Raw genomic sequence first — 22,283 nt, 5'->3', positions numbered from 1 at the left:
CTGTGCAACTCACATCTATGAAAGCAGCAGACCGTCTCCTCTGTACTCTCTACTTATAGAAATGCAGGATTTTATTAATATAAATCTGCGAATCATGTAACATTATTGATCTATCTTTATGGGTCTGATAATTTGCTGAATTAATTCTACAAGAGTCCCAGACATTCTCAACTTTCATCTTCATCTTTAGGCATAAAGAAGCATAAAATTGAAAATAGCAAGGCCAAATCTGGCTCAAAAAAAAAAATGTTGGTTAAAAAAAATGTTTTATTGGACCACAACTTGACTCATTCCTTTATATGTTGTCTGTGGTCCTTTGATCCTACAGCAGCAGAGAAAACTAGTTGCAACATGAACTCTCTGGGTCACAAAGCCTAAAATATTACTATCTGACCCTTCATAGTAAAAGGAGGGAGTAACTCAAGGAAAATTAAAAATAAGCAAGAAAAATGAAACAAAGTGACAGTTTGACCTTGATTTCACATACAGCACCAAAAAACTCAGTTTTATTATCTTATAATCATTTTATTCTTATATTTCTGATTGGAATGTATGGCATTTAATAATGGTGCAAAAATTATTGATGGAGTTTGTTGTTAGTATCTTAAATGACAGTTATGCATTAGTAAATATCTTTCCTCTTTTGAAACTTTATTGATTATAAAATTGATCTATGTCATTTCAGTATTCAGCAAGTATTGAAGAGAATTGTCTAAGTTCAGAACTGATACGATTACAAGCAATTGATCTTGATGAAGAAGGCACCGATAATTGGTTGGCAAAATTTTTAATTCTCTCCGGAAATGATGGGAATTGGTTTGATATTCAAACAGACCCACAAACCAATGAGGGCATTTTGAAAGTCGTCAAGGTACAGTATGGGATCTACAATACTTCTAAAGCTTTAAAATACTCTTACAGACAGAATCTGCCTCCAGAAAACACTCTATAACCTCAAATACTACTTATGTGGACGAGTGCAGTAACTTAGCTCACTATGTCAGTCTGAGACTTGCAGCTCAGCAACACACTCTTTATTACCAAGAGCAATAAGAAATAAGGAGGGTGTTTTGTTCTCACAGTGCCCAGTATCTAGTTGAGAAGACAAGGCATGCACTCCTGAATTAGATAGTGAGTTAAAAACAAAGAAGTAGTTGTATAGATGTTATAATGTTAAACATAATTAATGGCCAGATGGGTGAAATATAAAATAATTACTAAGAGGTGAGATCTTTCTGAGCTGGATTTGTCTGAAAAGATTTCGTGCAGAGAATACAGCTTAAGTAAGACCTTACAACTGAGATTGCTAATGTGAGAACTGAAATGAGCAAACTCACTCAGGTGAGGAAAGGTAAACCATGTTCAGGGTACTGTGAGGAATTCTTTGAGGCTGCAGCAGAGTGTTCATGAAAGGAAACAAAGATGCAAGAACAAAGATGTTGAGTTAGAGTCGGTCTACTGGTTTGACTTTTTCCTGTAAATTAATTTTTCTTAAACTACTTTACGATTTTTACCTTATGGACAGCAATCAAATCTAAAAATACAAATTAGAAACAACTAAAACTGTGAACCAGTAAGATTCAAATTAACTTTAATGTAATAAGGGAAATTAATTTTTTTCTCAAACGAAATTACTACTAACAACATAAGCAGAACTTACAGTTATGAAAATATATACTAATAGACAAATGCACACATTTAATTTGGTACACAGGGTGAACTGTAATTATTCCATTCTGTTACTACTTTTCTTTATCCCAATTACTATATATCAGGAAGCCATTTGGCCTTTATCTAATGCAAACATATCATTTCTATAGAGTCTTTCTCCGTTCTTTTTGCAGTTGTCTGGAGCAATTAAAGTATTACTACTTTACCACAAAACACAATCAACAGCACTGAAATCATGCACTGCATTAATTTATGAGGTGGTCACCAAAATTATGGAAAATATCTATGTATACCTTCTAAGATTGTCATTCAAATGAACACACAAAATTTCAAAATTCCTGAACAGAACACAAGGACTCTAAGAACATACCAGAGCCTTCCTGTTTGAGAAATATTGCTTTAGGCCATAGGTCAGCAAATTATAGTCCAAAGGCCAAATATGCCTGCCACCTTTTTGCACATAACATTTTACTGAAACACAGCCACACTCATTTATTATTTTCTATGTCCATTTCTGCCTTCCAATGGCTGAACTGAATGTTTAAGACAAAAACTGTATATGACCTCCAAAGCCTAAAATATTTACTATCTGCTCTTACCCAAACAATTTTACTAATCCCTACTTCTAGATGAAGAAAACTTGGGGATATTAAAAAAAAAAAATTGCAGTCACATTATGAGCTCAACTCCGGAAAGATTAAAGAAAATAATTACATACTGTAAAGCAAGTCCTGAAGTGCTAAGAACCTGATCTAAGGCAATAGCAATAAAAATGGAAATGAGGGAATAAGAATAACAGCCACTGGCAAATTAACATAGGTAAGGAAGAGACAAGAAATCACCTACCATCCTATCAAACTCTGAATATTTAGTCAAGTTTGTTTCCAGGGATCAGAATTTGTTCAACCTTGTATCTCAGTTAAAAACCAAGATCTAGACATGTCATATAATTCTTACCCATCTTCTTACCATCTTCATCATTGACTTCGATTGTTATCTCATAACATGTAACTGTTCTTTGTTTTGGTTTGCCTCCGAACCTACTAAAAAACATAGTAAGAACTTTGCATATAAACAACTCGATCTAAAATATCATTCCACTCTTAGCACCTGGCCTAGTGTCCGGAAGATAGTAGAAACTCACAAAAGTTTGAGGATGGTGTGGCTTTCACCCAAATGGGTGTCACCAGACTTGATTGCATATTTCATATTTCCTAAAAAATTATAAAAATGAGAAAGAAAACATGTTTATAATGCAGGCAATACACTATAACTTACATGATGTGTCTTCTGTGAGAGCTAAAAAGTGTTTTGCTTTTTTTTTTTAACAGACTTAGCTCATCACAAAGAAAAACTATGGGAAATTCAGTTTCATGAAAAATTGGTCAAGGTAGTGTTAGATGTTATGTAGACAGAGTGTCTCTCTTTCTTTCCTGGATGATAACTTCTCAAGTCTATTAAAGAAAGCAGGAAAAATATGCTTAAGAATATCAAAATAATATGGAAAGGCTAATTAAAATAAATGTAAAACCTTAGTATGCATGTCAGGACACAGCCAGAGGAATTATGTATTTAGAGAACATATGTGTAATTTCCTGAATTTGGCATTTGGAATGAGGTCACTAATGCCCTCCTGCATCTTCTCCATTTTCACCCAAGCTGCCATTTAACCTTGTGGAAACTTGCCCCTCAGCATGGGTTTTGACTAAGTTTTCCATAAGTCTTTTCTTAGTCTAAGGATATAACCCTTTTCTTAGTCAAAGGATATTACAAATGATTCAATTCAACTCAGATGTATTGAGAACTGCGAGGTGCTAGAGATATGAAGGTGAATGAGACATGGTTCTTGTTCTCAAGGAACTTGTAGTGTAACAAGAGAAAACCTTTAAGAAGGTAAAAGATCTCTCTGTCATTAATAACTTCCTTCCGGTATTTATTGATAAATGTGTATGGAAATACTAACAAACAATATAAATGTGTGTGTGTACACACATTCATTTCAGCACTGAGAAGAAAAGCAAAATGTTATCCAATTGGAATTCTAACAAAGAAATGTTGGTTCTCTGTTTTTATAATAATTCTAATTAGCATTTACTAAGCAGCCACAAAATACCAGCTAGTCAGTCATATGCATTATAGAGGTTTTATGCATACTATCTAATCATCCCAACTCTGGGAAGAAAATACTCTGATTCCTTTTTTTATAGAAAGTGAAACAGGGGCGCCTGGGTGGCTCAGTTGGTTAAGCAACTGCCTTCGGCTCAGGTCATGATCCCGGAGTCCCGGGATCGAGTCCCGCTCGGGCTCCCTGCTCGGCAGGGAGTCTGCTTCTCCCTCTGACCCTCCTCCCTCTCATGCTCTCTGTCTCTCATTCTCTCTCTCGCAAATAAATAAAATCTTAAAAAAAAAAAGAAAGTGAAACAAAACCGAAGAGGAAAACTAACTTTTCTTAAGTTCACCCAGGTGGTCAATGACAAAGACAGGATCCAACCCGAGCTCTCTGTTTCCAAAGCCTTACTGAAATGCCACCTCCGTGCCTCACGGTGGAAGGTGGGACCAGGAAAACAAGTCCGGCTCAAGAACTCGTGCCTTGAGACATTTCCCTCTGTTCACCCCTGTAAGCCCCTTCCCAACTGTGTGTGCCTGCTGCTGTCTTCCAGACCCATTTACAGCAGAAAATGTCAATTCCTGCAGAGCAGAACATACACACCCCCACACACATAACCACTTCCTCAGTCCCCGGCCACAGAAACACTGCCGTTTGGTGTACAGACTGCTAACCTCCTCCCTTTCTCCATCCTTAATTCTGAAATGAGCCAGCATCCCCCTGAGAAATAGCAGGGTCCTATTAGACCCAAAGCAAAAACAAACAAAATTGCACGGGAGACTCTAACAGCTAAGCTTCTATGTTAAAATGTAACATAGCAAAAAACTCCCCAGAGGCCAAATCTTTTTCTGAAGGGGTCATCTTTATCCTGAGCCCTTCCTGAGCCTCCTGTAGACTCTCTAACATTCGCTCCACCCATTCTGACACAGATCTGCGTATTCCTTGTGAGTATTCTTCAGTCAGCCTTACAGTGCAGAAACCGAGTTGTTCTAGCCACTCCATTCTAACTCCAAGCAGAAACTCATAGTTGTTTTTATTGCTCTTCGCACAATCCCAACTTCTGCGCACAAGCGCAAAACTCTTGATAAAAAGTCCCACTTGCATAGGATATGAGACAGTCTCTGCTATTGGAGGGAAGATTAGCCCCCAACCAATTTCCTGTCACTATATTCTGTGAATGTCTATAATTGACACGATGTTATATACATATTAATATATTTTTCACATCTATCCAAAAGGGAGAGAACTATTCTGACAAACAAAAAGCACACACGTGTGTACACACAAAAAAGCTCCAAGAGATTTCTCTACCAGAAGAGAGGATCTCAGATCTTTCATTTGTTTAAAGACAGCATGGAATTCTAGAAAATAAAAGCTGAGTTATAGAAGAGGGGTTTCTTCTGATCGAAAATCTATTTTTGAGTACACCATTCATAGTCGGCTCTGTGCAAGGCATCCTGTAGACCAGGGAGGAGAACAGATGTACAAAAGAATCAAAACCCCAAACCTGAAGGGGCTGAGCTGAAATCTAAGAAAATCATGTGATCACAATTGAATTCCTGTGAATACTTCTTTCTTATTAGCTCTTATGAAGAAATTAACTAAAATTTACTGAGAAAATATTTATGATGTCATAGAATTTCTTTGAGAAGCAGAGATTTACCTCAGGGTCTTGCTGATGGGGCTTCTATCTTGACTTCTGTTGTTGGTAAATGTGGTGCAAGTGATGCTTACATTAGCTTCCAGAACACTTCTAAACAGACTTTGTCCAGGACTCCCTTTTTCACAACTGCTTTCTCATTTGTTGTGCCAGAGGGAAATCTCTTCCAACTGAAAATCCATTTTTTAGTACACAATTCAGTCAGCTCTGTGCTGAATTGTTGGTGGTGACTTTTCATGTCACCACATCAATCATTCTGGATCAAAAGATTCCATTCACCTTTCAAAGAACCCATTTCAAAGGTGGCTTTTCTCTGGGAAAGGTATTTATTTATTTGAATGTGCCCTGTGAAGAAACCTTCTTGTCCACCAGATCCAGCACAATGAAATTATAGTTTAGGGCTGCATTTAATAATCATGAATTTTCTTTTAGAAGTTGTTTGCATCATTTTTTTTAAATTACATGTTCATTTACATCATATATATTGGCTCCTTTATTCTGCTGATTTCAAGAGATTCTCAGATGTGGATTCTACAAAGAAAACCTGGGTCCTATTTATTCATTCACCAGGTGTAAACCCCTTTTATTTCATGCTAAGTTTATTTTTTATGTTTCTCATTTGGAAAGACATCGTTTTTGACTTCAGGGTTTTTATAAAAGAAGTTTAAAACTCTAGGATTTGAGTCCAACTTAAGTCACAGGTCAAAATGACCTACATACCTGATTATGCCGAGAGATAAAGGGAATAATATGTCTGAAATATCTGATGCAGTAATTAGGAAAGTTTTATCCATTAAAAATCTGAATTACATAGCTCCTGGACTTCACTCTCGTGTTTGCTTTCTTATCATGGCTACTTATTCTATCAAAAGAGAGTCGTTTTGCTGTTTTGGAATTTTTTACTTTCCATCATTTCAGATGCTGGATTATGAACAAATGCCTAATATTCATCTTGGTATTGGAGTGAAAAACCAAGCTGAATTTCACCACTCAATTGCCTCTCGATTCCAAATGCACTCAACCCCTGTGAGAATTCAGGTTGTTAATGTGAGAGAAGGACCCACATTTCATCCAAACTCTATGACCTTCAGTATACGAGAAGGAATAAGAGGGACTTCCTTATTGAATTATGTGCTTGGCACCTATACGGCTACAGATGTGGACACGGGAAATCCTGCCACCAATGTCAGGTACCACAAATACTGTGCTCATGTCAAAGTGATAAAATGTGGTTTTGTCCAGTGTTAGCTCACGCAGAATGTGCTAGATTATGTGGGTTGAAGTGCTTTTTGAGTTTTGCTTTGCTTCTCTTGTTCATTTGCTTGTTTTAGAACGCTTTTGTAGCACTGACATTTTTCCAAGATTTAATAGTATTTTAGGGGCAATATGGCCTCCAACTGGTTAGAAAGGTAATTGTGCCCAGGGAGAAACTATGAGGTCAAAGGGCTACCTAAGAGACTTTGTGAGTCTCTCTAATCTTCTGTGGCCAGTTGCTACCACCCTGGCCCCAGGCTGATTAAGCCATATTGTAAACTATGAGACATCATAAAGGATGAAGCACTGCTTGTTTCCTTAAAACCCATGTTACCTAATGATTTTGGGGCTAATCTCAACCCCCAGCTTAATTTAAAAGGAAGAAAAAAAAGAACAGGAAAAGCTGAAACACAGGCGTTTCAGAAATTTGATGAGTATAAAGAAAGTCAGAATTGGAGAAATAGAAAGGTAAGCATTTGAGGCACTAGGTACACAGATTATATACATGAATTACATTATATTACAAGATATTCTAGAAAATGACTCTAGTGAAATATTTAAGTATTCTTTCCTTATCTCTCTTCTTTTCTCTGAACAGTTTATTGACTTGTAAATTACTTTGATGTTAACAGTTTTGATTACTTAATGACTAACAAATTGACAGACAACAAAAATTATGAAGTCTATCAATATGGGATAGAGGAAAGGGTGTGTCAGATAAGTGCTTTGGACCCTTGAAATTGTGCTTGGTACAGAGATCTTGTTCCACTAAGGTCAAGCACTTTGAATCCATTATTATATTATAGTATATTATATTATATTAATATAATACCACAATCCCTAACAAGCCAACAGTGAGGTACCCTAAAACACATACGCCTTAAAATCTAGGAAAAACAAAGTACATCACATGTGAAAATGAATAAAGGATATTCCCTCAGTAGATATTGCTATAATAAATAAATCTGAAAGAGACTCATACATTTTACTAACAATTATAGTAAGAGCTAGAAGAGTGAGAATCATGAAATTTTAAAACTCTGTTGTGAACCTGTGTATTAATAAGTTCAACACTAAAATTTTATTGATATATATATATATTTTATAAACCGAGGCAATTATCACCATAAACCATACAAACACCATATTTATGTTTAACACATTGTATGTGACTTAAAATTATTAACTTTCATATGAGCAAATGATGAACTTATTTGTTTAAAAAACAGGTATATCATAGGACATGATGCAGGCAGCTGGTTAAAAGTAGATTCAAGGACTGGTGAGATAAAATTTTCTAGGGAATTTGATAAGAAGTCAAAATATATTACCAATGGGATGTACACGGCAGAGATCCTCGCTATAGACGGTAAGAAAATTTCTTCTCAATATTTTAATAAAATTATTATTCCATTAAATATAAATGTAATTCTAATATTGATATTAGATTGACTCAAATAAAATATATCATTTAATGTGTCTGTCTACAAGACTTAATAGAGAGTTCTAAATACCTTAGATTAAGAACTGAACTCAGTACACTCATAACCATAATTTACATTTAAATCATAATTTATTTTACCTACTTCCAAAAAAGAACTGTATGTGACTTACAGCAGAAAGCATAAAAGTTTAAGTCTATAAGTAAAATTCAGTTTCTGCTTATGGCCTCATTTCTTGAAATGGTTAATCCAACTTTCAGAGTATGTTAGGAATGTTTACATAAGGTAAATGCTACAAGGTGTACACAAAGTTCATTTGGGGATGACCTATGGGAAAGGCAGTGTCCCAAAGAGTATAGTTTTTTTAAGGATTTTTTTGTTTATTTATGAGAGAGAGATTGTGCACACACATGCGAGCGGGGGTGGGGATTGAGAGGGAGAACAGAGGGAGAAGGACAAGCAGACTCCACACTAAGCGTGGAGTCTGAGGTGGAGCTCCATCTCAGGACTCTGAGATCATGACCTGAGCAAAAAACAAGAGTCAGACACTTAACCAACTGAGCCACCCAGGTGCCCCAAGAGTATAGTTATTTTAGAATCACTAAAACTGAGCTACAGTGAGAAGCCTGTGTAAATGCACCTTAAGTGGACATGTTGTAAAGCACAAAGTAAAGCACAAGATTATTCCAAATATAAGAGCCAAATTAAAAGTCATAACTGCAGACACACTGAACTTTTAACTGAGCTGCTTCTCATGTGGGAAAATCTATTAAGCATTCTTCCTGGTGACTACAACAGGAATTTATTTATCAATAATCATTCTCTAAACAGTGCCTAGGAAACCAGCTACTACAGAACAAAACAAAAGAAGGTCAATAACCAGGAAAGAAGAGTGAAAACAGGTGTTCCAGACATATACCTAATATAAGATAGATACTATGGGTTTGTATTGTCTATCTGAGCTTTACAGTGGCCAAAGACAAAGATAAAGAGGCAGTATAAGATTTAAAAAGAAACCATAGTAACTGTGGTCCATAATTCTGGTCTTCATCCTGTGAGTGTCACTTTTAACACCTGGGTCAGTTATCAAAATATTGTAGTTTGATTTATTATCAGTATTCTGGAAAACCTATTCCTATAAAGGATTCTAACCATGTTGATCACGGCCTATGTTTGCACACTGGTCATATGTGAATATCTTCAAAAACTAGAATAAAAATTAGTCATTGAGGGAATAGAGGGAGGAAAAAACTATCAAAATGTACAACAGAAAACTAAAACCAAGGGCTATTGTTATGTACCTAAGCAGAGTATCTGCACAGACACAAGCCAACCAGATGAAAAAGTGAACTAAAAGCCCAGATTCCTATTTCTTGGTCCTCTGCCCTTTCTAATAAACTATATTAACCCAAAATTTGTTCCAAGTAGGTTAGGAAAAAAATTTAATAGATTTATGTTTGTTTTCAGAAGTGTCATTTCAAAGAGAAATAGCATCTAAGGGATGGCATTAAAATAAACAGCAAAACAGAAAGAAAAAATATACAAACAATTATTGCATTTGAATTTTGGGTATTTTCCTGCAAACACAGAACTCAATAAGCATCCTGAATGGAAGGCTATAGGCTGGACTGGGAGTCTTGTTCACGGGGACAGGGTAGGAACAGAAAGTTGTGAGCCTTTTCTGAGGGACATTTACTTTTGCATCTTGGGATATGTAGGAGTTGGCTGAATGAAATTGAGATGAAAACATTTTGGGAAGAATGAATAGAATGCACAAGAGTCTTGGGTTAGGAAGTAACTTGTTCCAAGAACTAAAAAGAAGCTAGTGTGGCTGGAAGGTAGTGAGCAAAGGCAAGGGTGGCTTCGGGTCATTGAAATAAGCAGAAACCCATCAGGCACCACCTCAAAGAGTCATTCATGTTATTCCTCTAAGCTGCAGCATCATCATGGAATATAAGAAAGAATTTTCTCCCTCACACCATTTACCCCAACACCCATGATGCTCTGCTGTTTCAGATGGCTCTGGGAAAACGGCAACAGGGACCATATGTATCGAAGTTCCTGATGTCAATGATTACTGTCCAGTTGTTTTGGCTGAAAGTGATTACATATGCATTGCCTCTCCATCGATCCTTATTTCTGCAAGAGATGTTGGTGATCATTCTTATGGGTCTCCCTATACCTTCTGTGTGGTTGATCAGCCACCAGGGACAGCTGACTTGTGGGATATCAGATCAATAAATGGTAAGTGGAATGCAAACTTGCTCATCTTTAAGACCAAAGCAAAAACAATGACTAAATAGTTAGGCAAGACGTGTAATAACACTTTCTATCTCTGTTTCTATGATTCTTGGCCATATTCATAATAAATAAGAAAATCTTTCATATTCACACTTAGGATATTTGGAAAATTTTTAAACTGAAATAAAAGTAAAAATGTTTTATCAATACTGCAATTACAAATAGTAGTATGTAAATATCAGTTTATCCACCATTTTGTCTACATGGGGTGCTACACCAATATTTGATCAGTTTGAAATAAACAGAACCCTTGACTAACTCACCATATGTCACAATTGCCTATTTTGAATTATTTCAAGCAAATCACTTAAAAGTTTCTGAAACTTTTCAAGTATCACATAAATACATCTATGTATTTGGTACTCAGGTACATAAGATCAATGAAATTCTTTTTAGAAAGAGTGATAAGCTCAGACTTTTTGTAAAGGTAAAAATTTAAATCCAAATTGCTCAATATGGGAAGAATGGTTAGGCAAACAGTAGAACATATTATTAGGATATAGTATGAACAACATTAAAATTAGAATTATGTGAAGCATTTAGATACAGAGAAACACATAAACCAAAGTATTTAAAGAGTAAAGATCTCCAAGTAGTTAAGTGTATTGTGCTAAGTGTTGCTATGTAAAAACGAATGCCTGAAGGTACTGAGAGCGAATTTCAGATGACATAACATTTTATATACTTAGGTTCTAGTTCCTTGAGATGTTAAATGTATAATAGAAAATGAAATGCTGTAAGAGAACCTCATTTGGGTTACAATAGCTCTCTAATTTCATATTCATTTGAGGCAAAACTAAAAGATGTTTAGGGGGTGATGGGATGGGGGTCAGACCTCAGAGCCCAGAGTGAGAGGAAATATTTCCCACCTCTCTGAAGCTGCTAAGCTTCTCCATTCAGAGAATGGAGAAACCCTAAAAGGATGCCAGAAAAAAATGCCACCCGTAAGGACTTAGTCAAAAGAGGAAATTAAGCAACTTGTTTTCATGATAAAACTTTTTGGCTCTTTTCCACAAAACCGCTTTAATATTTTAAAAAGCTAGGGACATTAAAGTAACCCCATTAAAATCAAGACAACTTTGAATTCACCCTTCCTATAAAGCCCAATATCCCATTCTTAAATAACAACTGCTAACCATGTTTTCCTCATTAAGATCCTAGATATTATGAGTAAAATCATTTTTAAAAAAAGGTTCAATGTGGAGGTTCATAAAGGTATTCAAATTATATTATAGATTTGCCAATAAAAAATATAATCGCATTGGAGACAATATGCCTGGAGTCCTATTTCGATGTTGGTGTTAAAGAACAGAATAAACTTTCACCTAATGTGCTATAGCATTGCACGTTATTCAGCTCTTGCCTTGTGCACAGGTTACATTTTGGTAGACATAGCTGGCTTATCATATAGCTAAATGAAATTAAGAAACCATAATATTTATAATTATTGCATGTTATGGATCAATTAATTAACATTCGTGATTTAAGTGTAAATTTAATCATCTCTAAACCCTCCCTGGGTTAATAAATAAATTTCAACCTACGTTTTAAGCAATAATTTCCATGCAAATCGATAGGCAATGGTAGCAAAAAGATTTAGGAAAATAATAGTTACTGGAATCACTTAAATGTAAATGATAGAACAGCGTCTTTGAATAAGAGATCAACAACAGTCTTAAGGAGGGTATTTGCAAACCATAATCCTAAATAGAAGACTTTTAATATTTCCTTTCTGCTCGATAGTCTTCATTCATTGGACAAATATTTATCAAATATTTCTATAATATGCCAAATATTGTTGCTCTGGAAAATAAGCAACAGGGTCCTAGCCTGCTTCAGAGAAATACCAATTCAGCAGGAAGAAGTATTCAACAATTCATTATAAATATTAAAAAAAAAAATAAGTAGAGGGTGCTGTATGACTAAGGGAACATGATAAAAATCAGGCCCTAGGTGAGTCTTGGGTATTAAGAAGGGTTACCCCAAGGAATTTCAGTTTATTTTCTCTTTCCTCTCTTCCTTTTCAGCCACCTCTGCAATCCTGATGGCTGAGCAGCCTTTAAATCCCATAGTTTACCAAATCCCAATCATAGTGAAGGACAGCTATAACCGAGCATGCGAATTGCCACAGACTGTGGCATTAGAGGCCTGTGATTGTGACAACAACCACATGTGCTTGTACTTTAGTACCACGGGCATCAACGTAGAGGACGGCAGCTCAGCTACCAGTGACGTATATGGGACTGTCACTGATGAACAAGCTGGGGGTTCAAATGTTGGTCTCGGACCGACAGGGATTGGCATGATCGCTATGGGACTCCTACTACTACTTTGTAAGTACTGGATCGAATCCCCCTTTTCAGCAATTTTTCAAAATAAGAATGTAACCAGGCTCACTGCGGTGGCTAGGTTCATTTGGCCATGTCCTTTTGGTATCTGTAGCAATTCTCAGGGGAATCTGGAAGAAAACAGTGGGACTAATAAGGGCATGTACTTGTTCAGTAATGATAACTAGAATTAGTGAGGGTCATAGAGATGAAAAACACAAGCAAATTTCTAAGTATAATACAGCAAAACATAGAGTAAATCCCATCATGAAAATTTCAGCAACGTGCTTTAAGAGAGGTAAGAAGCAATTCAAGTCCAAGTGGGAAAGGTTGGGAGTCTTTATGGAGAAAGTGGCTTTGACCCAGACCCTACACGCTGAAGATTTTCTTAGAAGGAGGATGGCATTTGAGGGAAATCTGAAAGGAACAACACAAACATAAACAAGGAGAAGGATCAAAGGCATTGAACACTCAGGAAATGGACAGGCTAAAAACCAGGCTGGGAGTCATCACGCAAGAATGTTCATGATAAGGGGCGCCTGGGTGGCTCAGTCGTTAAGCGTCTGCCTTCGGCTCGGGTCATGATCCAGGGTCCTGGGATCAAGCCCCGCATCGGGCTCTCTGCTCTGCGGGAAGCCTGCTTCTCCCTCTCCCACTCCCCCTGCTTGTGTTCCCTCTCTCTCTGTCTCTCTCTCTCTCTCTGTCAAATAAATAATAAAAAAAAAAAAAATTAAAAAAATTAAAAAAAAAAAAAAAAGAATGTTCATGATAAGCCAGACATTCTGGGCTTCAGTCCACAGGCAATGAGAAATCAGTGAGGATGTGTGAGATCAGGTGACCTGTTCATGCTGGCATAATAAGAAGCAGGCAGAAGAGCCTAGAAGAGAAAATGAGCCTCTGGACTCTTGATAGGAGTGTCTGCAAGTAGGACCAGGGTCATAGGAATGGTGAGGTCCCTAAGCAAACACCGCAAAAAGGGTCCTCCTCTGCCTATACCATTTTTTAAAACATGTAGATCCTCAGAGGAGTAATACATTTTAGGCTGCGCCTGCAATACTTTAGATTTTGTGGACATCAAAAACTGGATTCTAAAATTAAAGCAGACTAAATCCTTCAAACTATAATATGAATATGTTTCAATGGAGAAGTACACACTGAAACTTTACTATTTTGAGGAATGAAAAAATAACAGATGACTTTTGGGCAGACTTTCTTTCTTAAACTAATATGAACTTTCAAGATTATACCAAGATCATGAGTGATCATCATAACGGTATTAGAGATATTTTCCCAGAACACGACAATAGCAAATGAGTCGAGGTGTCAGCTTGCCTTTAAGCCAGCAAGTCTCCGTCTCAGCTGCACATCAGAATCATTGGCAATCTTTAAAATTAATCCTTTTCAAGCAGGAGTAATCAAGATGAGACCCCAGGTGTGGCATGTGTAAGCTCTCTGCTGAGGCTGATGTGCAGTTCAGGGATCAGCCGCATTCCCAGGTGGACTAGCACTCAAAATTTCACACCTCTTCCTTAATCAGGCCAAGGAAACATAAGAGTTGTGAAGTCGATTGTAGACGGGGCATACCCTTTTGGAAAAAGTTATTTGTTCTCAACGGAAAAGCCCAGGCTGTGGTCTGGTGGGGGAGGAGCAGTGTGATGGAGAGAGGAGGGGTCACCGCCCAAAACATCTTCTCAAAGGGCCTTCATTTAAGACTTTTGATGTTTGCTCCAAGTGAGATTAACTATTTCAACGAAATCAATAAAAGCCCTGATTTAGCAGCTTTGATATTTTCATCCGTACCTCTAATTAACTCAGTGGAATGCATGTTATACTAGGGAATTAGGAAAGTATAAAAAAAAAAACTAGAGTGGACCCAAAGAACTAAACTGAGTGTATACTAGAATCTTAGAAAAGTTAAGAAATGTCGATATTTAGGGGCGCCTGGGTGACTCAGTCGTTAAGCATCTGCCTTCGGCTCAGGTCATGATCTCGGAGTCCCGGGATCGAGTCCAGGATCGAGCCCCACATCGGGCTCCCTGCTCAGCAGGGACCCTGTTTCTCCCTCTCCCACTCCCCCTGCTTGTGTTCCCTATCTTGCTGTCTCTCTCTCTGTCAAACAAATAAATAAAATATTTTAAAAAAAAGAAATGTTGATATTTATGGATTAAAGTGTAGAATTGAGGTAAATTTTTCATCACAGTTTGTAGACAAAAGTCTTAAAATAGGGGCGCCTGGGTGGCTCAGCCGTTAAGCGTCTGCCTTCGGCTCAGGTCATGATCCCAGGGTCCTGGGATCGAGCCCCGCATTGGGCTCCCTGCTCCGCGGGAAGCCTGCTTCTCCCTCTCCCACTCCCCCTGCTTGTGTTCCCTCGCTCGCTGTGTCTCTCTCTGTCAAATAAATAAATAAAATCTTAAAAAAAAAAAATCTTAAAATAATAAATGTAAATAGCTCAATTAAGTTTAGTGGGTGATATTTGATTGATTCAAAGTATAAGTATAAGGGTTGAAGAGGAGACCTATTTCTAGGTCCTATACTGAAATTTGTATTCAATCCTTCTGATAGCATATATTGATTATGTATTTAACTTATACGTATGTACATGATGTTTGGCTACATAGGTTTGTATATATTGGTTTTTATATGGATATGCAAATATATATATACATATCCACAGAGACAGTCTATGTGTATGTTTATACATACCCAGGTACCTGTGCATCTACACATGCTTATGGAGATAAGTACATATTTATCCATATGTATATATAGCTAGCAAATACATATACATACACAGACAATTATATGTGTGTACAGGAGGGACTAGGAATCAGAAAACTGGATTTGAATCCTGGATCTGCCAGCAACCAGCTGGGAGTGCTAGAGCAGAGGGAAGAAAGACCCTTACTCTCCTAATCTATCAGTAAGAACCCTGGTTACATGATCCCAAATTCCCTTCAGTCTAGCTTCAAAAGTCTATGTGATTTGGTGGTTTGGTGTTTATAAACATGGATATGTATATTCAATCCTTTAGGGGAATCCTTTAGCATTCAATCCTGATGCTTTCTTACACTTGCATTTAACCCTTTGGTTCTCAATATAATGCCACGTTTTTCAAAAAAGGAGACATTCAGTGACTTCCCAAATTGGGCAGTATGTGCGAGCTCTCTTTCCACTTTCTTGGGTAGTGTCACCACTCTTGCTGCTCATGTGTTGTTGCAAAAGAAGACAGCCCGAAGGTCTGGGGACGAGGTTTGCTCCTGTGCCAGAAGGGGGAGATGGAGTGATGCAGTCTTGGAGGATAGAAGGCGCCCATCCCGAGGACAGGGTGAGTGCACTGACGTGTTCCAGGGAAGTGTGGGGTTTCACTGGAATTGAGCATGTCTTGACAACTATACAAGACACAGAAATAAAAATATGTCAGTGTTTATATGTTTAACATAAAGCATGCATTTTAAAAATATTTTTCTTTCTTTTCAGGATGTGTCGAATATATGTGTACCCATGACAGCCTCCAATACCCAGGATCGTATAGATTCTTCCGGTCAGTGGACAACAAATTCTGTTGTTCTTTTTTTTTTAATTTACAAAATTATTCCACCAGATAAATTTCATGTATAAGTAATTTTAAAGAAAACAGTATGTCTGCCAATCTCTTTGGATGACAGCATAAAGGCAGGGAAAGTTACGTGTTTGAGGTTAGCACTCTCTTTTTCTTAAACTACAGGCAGCGGATTATGGTGTAGCAATTTAAAAGGCAAACTCTAGAACTAGAATGTTTGAGTTTGATGCCCAGCTATGTCTTTGCGCAGCACTTAACCTCTCTGGGCCTCAATTTCCTTATCTTTGAAATTGAGTTTGTGATAATATCTACTTCAAAGTGTCACTGTAAAGAGTGACACACACACAGACATATACACATACGTATGATATATAATGTATGTATTAGATATTATATAAGTTAGATATTATATATGTATATGTGTGGTATGTGAATATATATCACAAAATATACACATATACGTATACATACAAAATTTATATATATATATATCACAAAATACACATTAGAACAGTGCCTTGCACAGAGTGGTATTATAGCCATTATTTGTAATGCAAGCTGTTCAAAAAAAAAATAAGAGAACAGAAAAAGCAGCAAATATGCTCTTCTAATATACACTGAAGCACTTTTCTTAAATCCACACGTGCATTTGCCTCACCAGTTATATTCTCCTAATTTACCAGCTCCATGTACACCTAGCAATACTGTACAATACCCAGCTAGTGGGCAACGACTGAACAAAGAGGAGAGGTTGCCCAATTCGAGAGCAGACAGGAGATTTCTCAGTGGTGGTTCCTTAGTATCCCAAACCAGACTCTGGAAGGCTGAACACGCCTCTGGAAGCCAGCTGTTCCTCCAGCACTGGGGTGAACGAGGACTGTTTCCGTTTCTGCCGGCCTTGGGGTGGAGGGCTCCTGGGTGGGGTGCAAGCCCTCTCTGACAGCCGGGGCAGGTTGCCAGATGCAGTGATGGAGAGCCCCGGGCGGAAGCGGAGGTCCTGCTCCTTCTTGGCGAGCTCTCCACCTGTGAGTCTAGGGAGAAGCTTGTGCAAATGTGAGGCCAAAGTCCGAAAGCTGACTCCCTCTACTTTTATTTCATCAGCCAGCCTGAGACTGGGTAGAATTCGAATGGCCCCTTGCCTTGGTTTCCAGGACCTACTCGTGCGGATAGATGGGGTGTGTAACACGGCACACGGTGGCCGGCAGTGTTTCCCATGGATGAACAGGGCAGACCATTCAAGCACTGTCACCTGAACACTCTCTCCTTTCAGAAATCTACACTAACACCTACGCGGGCGGAGGAACGGTGGAAGGGGGTGTGTCAGGAGTGGAACTCAACACAGGTCTGGGGACAGTCGCTGGCCTGGCCGCGGGAGACCCAGCAGGAGCCCGACGGAGAACGAGTTCCACAATAGGGACCCAGTGGGAATATGCAGACACAGGTCTGAACATGGCTTTCCTGGACAGCTATTTCTCTGAGGTAATCCCCCTGCACACGGTTACTCAAAATAGTCTTGAGACTGAATGATAACAACAATGGCAGTAGGTTCTTCTGAAATACGTTCAGTTATTCTCAACTCTATCCCAATCCTGAAAAAAGAAAGTCTTTCATTTCTCCTTAAGATACAGAAAGCCAATTCGCCAAACGCATTTCATATTCAATTGACCTACATCCATTTTTGTTTGTTTGTTTTCTGTTTCCTTCCGGTTTTCCTGCTTTGTTTCCCATATCAGCAGCAAAACAGGAGGATCCTGATCAAGAAAAAAAAAATGTGTATCCGTGTCCCTGTCTTTATGGTGTCCTTCCCGCTCTGCAGGTATCTCCAATAGAAAGGAGAGAAAAATAGATTAAAGGCTAGGACGGGGGAAGGAAGAGAATGGTAACTCAGAAACAGAGCATCACCATGACTTGATGATAGATCAGGGCCTAGAACCCCTGTCTCCTATTCTGTATCCAGTGCCCTATCCCAAGGATACCTGTCCCTCACTAAGAGAAGGGATCATGGGTCTATGAGCATTCTAAAGAAGAAAGCTCCATAGGCATTAGATTGGCCTAACAGAGTAGCACAAAGGATAAATAAATCCCCTTGTGAATCCCTACTAAGTATGCTTATTTCATTTAATTAGCAATCCATTTCATATCACATTTCAACTGGTTTGTTTTACCCCCTATATGGTAGTACATGAATTTCACCACTGATCTTAACAAAAAAAAAAAAATGCTAAGGGTGTTGTGGTAATTCTAAGCTCTCCTAAAATTGGTGGTTACAAATACTATCACAGACTATGCATGAATAGCATCGATTATTTAAATGAGTGATCAAGGGGCGCCCGGGTGGCTCAGTCGTTAAGTGTCTGCCTTCAGCTCAGGTCATGATCCCAGGGTCCTGGGATCAAGCCCCGCATCAGGCTCCCTGCTCAGCAGGAAGCCTGCTTCTACCTCTCCCACTCCCCCTGCTTGTGTTCCCTCTCTCGCTGTCTCTCTCTCTGTCAAATAAATAAATAAATCTTTAAAAAATAAATAAATAAGTGATCAATATCACTAAGTATACTCAATAAATGGGCACAAATTATATACGTATCATAGAAATGTCATAGAAATTATATTTAACGAATCATTCATAAAAATCACACTCATTTTAAAAGAGCTTTACCATTAATGTCAAAATTGCACTGGGCATTCTGATACGTCAAATAAAATCAAAATGTGTTCTCCTTCTCTGTGTGCACTGAGGTCATCCTTCCCCAAATATTTCAGCTCTACACTTAAAAATTGGCACTACATTTCAGAGGTGGTGAGGCACAGACTCTCCCTCTACTAGGTGGAACCTGCAGGACGGTGAAGTGCTTCCTTCCTGCCACGTTTTACACCACCACCCTCCACCCCTACAGCCAACATGTGCCCCACGCAGGAGGGGATTATCCTCTTACAGAGGTGTCACTTCAAAATATTAAACGGCAGAGCGCCCGGGTGGCTCAGTCAGTTAAGCGTCTGCCTTCAGCTCAGGTCATGATCCCAGGGTCCTGGGATCGAGTCCCACGTCAGGCTCCCTGCTCAGTGGGGAGTCTGCTTGTCCCTCTCCCCCTGCCGTTCCCCCACAACTTGCACTCTCTCTCTCTCTCTAATAAATAAAAAATAATAATTAAAAAAATATTAAACAGCAAAGTTTTAAGGTAATACCAAACTCATGAAGAACTGATTTCAAGACTTAAAACCATTTATTTCCAATGGTAGAATTTAGAGTCTAGTACATAGTACAGACCGGAGGGTAGGGAGCACGATATAGTGTAAAAAGGATAGTTGGACTTGAGGTAGCATTCTACAATTATTTGAGTCTTGGGCACACCATTCACGCTCTCTGGGCCTTCGGTTACCTTATTTATAAAATAGAGAGGCGGTAAGATTATATCAGGTCCTGCGGGATTTCATGGAACCCAACAGGGCCACAGCAACTGAGGGAAAGCGAGGAGAGAACTAGCAGCCACTCCACCCTCTTCAAACAGAGAAGTTCCCTTTCATCTGTTCTACATAGAGGGCTTCTACCTAGGATTTCATTTAAAGGGGCTGTCATTAAAAATAATTTGAAAGTCACAGTAGGTAACCTCTTATTGTCTTTTCCTGTTAACCTAACTCCAAAGACATCTTGGGTCTCTTTGCTTAGGTCACATAAAACCACTGAACATTTGGACATAAGCCTCTGAAACTTAAAGATATTGACATCTTTATACATGCTTTTATTCCAAGTTGATCAACTACCTCTCCTTAAGTAAATAACATGTTGAACATAACTAAATATATTTTGTTATTTCTAGACCACCTCAGAAACAAAAGACTATAAATCCAAAAAACTAAAACCTTGCCTTTGACAAATCTGGATTGTCAAAATCTGAATAAAATGTAGAAATTATTATTTGTTAGCTTTCAAATAAGAACAATTCACATTTATTCCAATTCTATGCACCATTAATACAGACTGATCTCCTTTAAAAATTCCATTTAGAATTTCAGCAAAAACTCATCAGTGTTTTTGTTTTTTTTTTTTCAGTTCATTCCATTAAAATCTTCTCAAATCAGACACCTTTAAAGCACTGTTGTCATTCTTTGGTTACTTTAAGGAAAAAGAAACTTCTAATTTCCTGTTTTTCTTCTAATTTTAGAAAGCGTATGCTTATGCAGATGAAGACGAAGGTCGGCCGGCAAACGACTGCTTGCTCATTTACGACCACGAGGGAGTGGGGTCTCCCGTTGGCTCCATTGGTTGCTGCAGTTGGATTGTGGATGATTTAGATGAAAGCTGCATGGACACTTTCGATCCAAAATTCAGGACTCTGGCTGAAATCTGCTTAGATACAGAAATTGAGCCATTTCCTTCACAGCAGGCCTGCATACCTATCAGTACCGACCTGCCTTTGCTGGGGCCTAATTATTTTGTTAATGACTCCTCAGGAATGACTCTCTCAGAGGCTGAATTCCAGGCAGAAATGGCAATACCTGAACCCATGATCCATGGGGATATTGTAGTGACCGAGACTTACACAACGGCTGACCAATGTATGCAACCCACTACAATTGTTTTCGATCCTCAGCTCGTACCTAATGTTGTAGTGACCGAAACGGTAATGGCACCTGTCTATGATGTTCAAGGGAATATCTGTGTACCTGCTGAGTTGGCTAACACACACAATGTAATCTACACTGAGAGAGTGCTGTCTAGTCCTAGTAGGCCTGACATGAGCAGTGGTATCATGACTGATGGCTGCGTGGGACCTGTAATGAGCGGCGGTGTTTTGGTAGGGCCCGAAATTCAAGTGACACAAATGGTGAGTCCCAACATGCACAGAAGCCAAACCACTGGTTCCACATCCCCAATGACATCTCGACACCGAGTAACACGGTATAGTAACATACATTACTCCCAACAGTAAGTGTTTTGGGGTCAGTATTCTACAGGGAGACCTTGCACCTTGTAATCACCAACATATCCATCAAAGATGTATAATGTACTATATTTAACATTTTAACAGCCAACAAATATTCAAATATCCTAAGGTCAATGGCACTCTTTGAATATATCTTTTGGGGGGTGAATATGTCTAAGCACTTTAGATATAAGCCTTTTATAATTCTTTCTGGTTTTAAATAATGTGCCAAAAACTTAAAGAAAATGTGTTCTGTCCTTTGATACTGTCTAATAAATAGCACATAACTCATAAGGCGAATCTTAGAGGTCTTCAGGCCTATAGGACTGGTCGTGTAAGCCAAGATGCCCTTGTTCTTGGAGGCTGCAAAAGAAGTCTTGCCTGCATTTACCAGTCGTATTTATCTTTTGAGAAATATTTCTGTTAAAATTTTTTAATTGAAAAAGTGAACAAAGTGTACATTTCTGAAAGGAGGTTGAAAAGGAAAATAGAGCATCTCATTAGCGATCTGAAATCATTTGTCCCTTCAAACAGTTTCTCAAGATATGCAATATTTCGGGCATAATTAATATAATACAGGGAAAGAGTTTGCCAGCTGAGTGCATCACTGAAAAATGGTTCACTGAAAAGAATTACATATGTATAGATATGCATATATACATAAATCAATATGGATGAATTTTTATCGCACTTTATTGATTTATATCAGTAACTGTAAATGAATTTAGGATAGTAAAAAGAATTATGACAACAGTAGGGTACAAATAGTTCTTAGGGAAAGCATTAGAGTATTTCCTTCTTACAGAGAATGTTTTTTCTATTCTTGCTAATTGTGTCAGAAAACCGTATGAATATGGTTTATTCCATTTTGTTGATCCAAATCATAGAGCTTTGATTTGGTGATCAGATATTCTCCAAAGCACCTGGTAGTTATGCATGTATTCAACAATATTTACTTAGAAGCTACTATGTATTGAGTGCCGGTCTTATCTCTATGAATAAATAGATGAAGAAGACAAACATGATTTCTGTCTTCCTAGAAC

At 38.1% G+C, this 22,283-nt stretch overlaps 1 protein-coding gene across 1 annotated transcript in view; it reads left to right on the top strand.

Annotated features, from left to right (window-relative positions):
• The window catches only part of DSG4 (desmoglein 4), a 58,931-nt gene extending 37,685 nt beyond the window's left edge, over positions 1–21,246 (top strand). Inside the window, exons 8-16 of the mRNA XM_081802538.1 lie at positions 686–871; positions 6,357–6,628; positions 7,922–8,061; positions 10,151–10,378; positions 12,463–12,768; positions 15,948–16,087; positions 16,240–16,303; positions 17,592–17,800; positions 20,479–21,246. Of these exons, the coding sequence (XP_081658664.1) occupies positions 686–871; positions 6,357–6,628; positions 7,922–8,061; positions 10,151–10,378; positions 12,463–12,768; positions 15,948–16,087; positions 16,240–16,303; positions 17,592–17,800; positions 20,479–21,246 (2,313 nt within the window). The remainder of the gene's footprint in view (positions 1–685; positions 872–6,356; positions 6,629–7,921; positions 8,062–10,150; positions 10,379–12,462; positions 12,769–15,947; positions 16,088–16,239; positions 16,304–17,591; positions 17,801–20,478) is intronic.
• Positions 21,247–22,283: the final 1,037 nt, after the last annotated feature.

Source organism: Leptonychotes weddellii, chromosome 13 (assembly GCF_054177405.1).
Source record: "Leptonychotes weddellii isolate Sample4059 chromosome 13, ASM5417740v2, whole genome shotgun sequence".
NCBI classification, from domain to species: Eukaryota; Metazoa; Chordata; class Mammalia; order Carnivora; family Phocidae; genus Leptonychotes; species Leptonychotes weddellii.
Note: the sequence above shows the minus strand (reverse complement) of the source record. Positions and strands in the feature narration are given on the sequence as shown.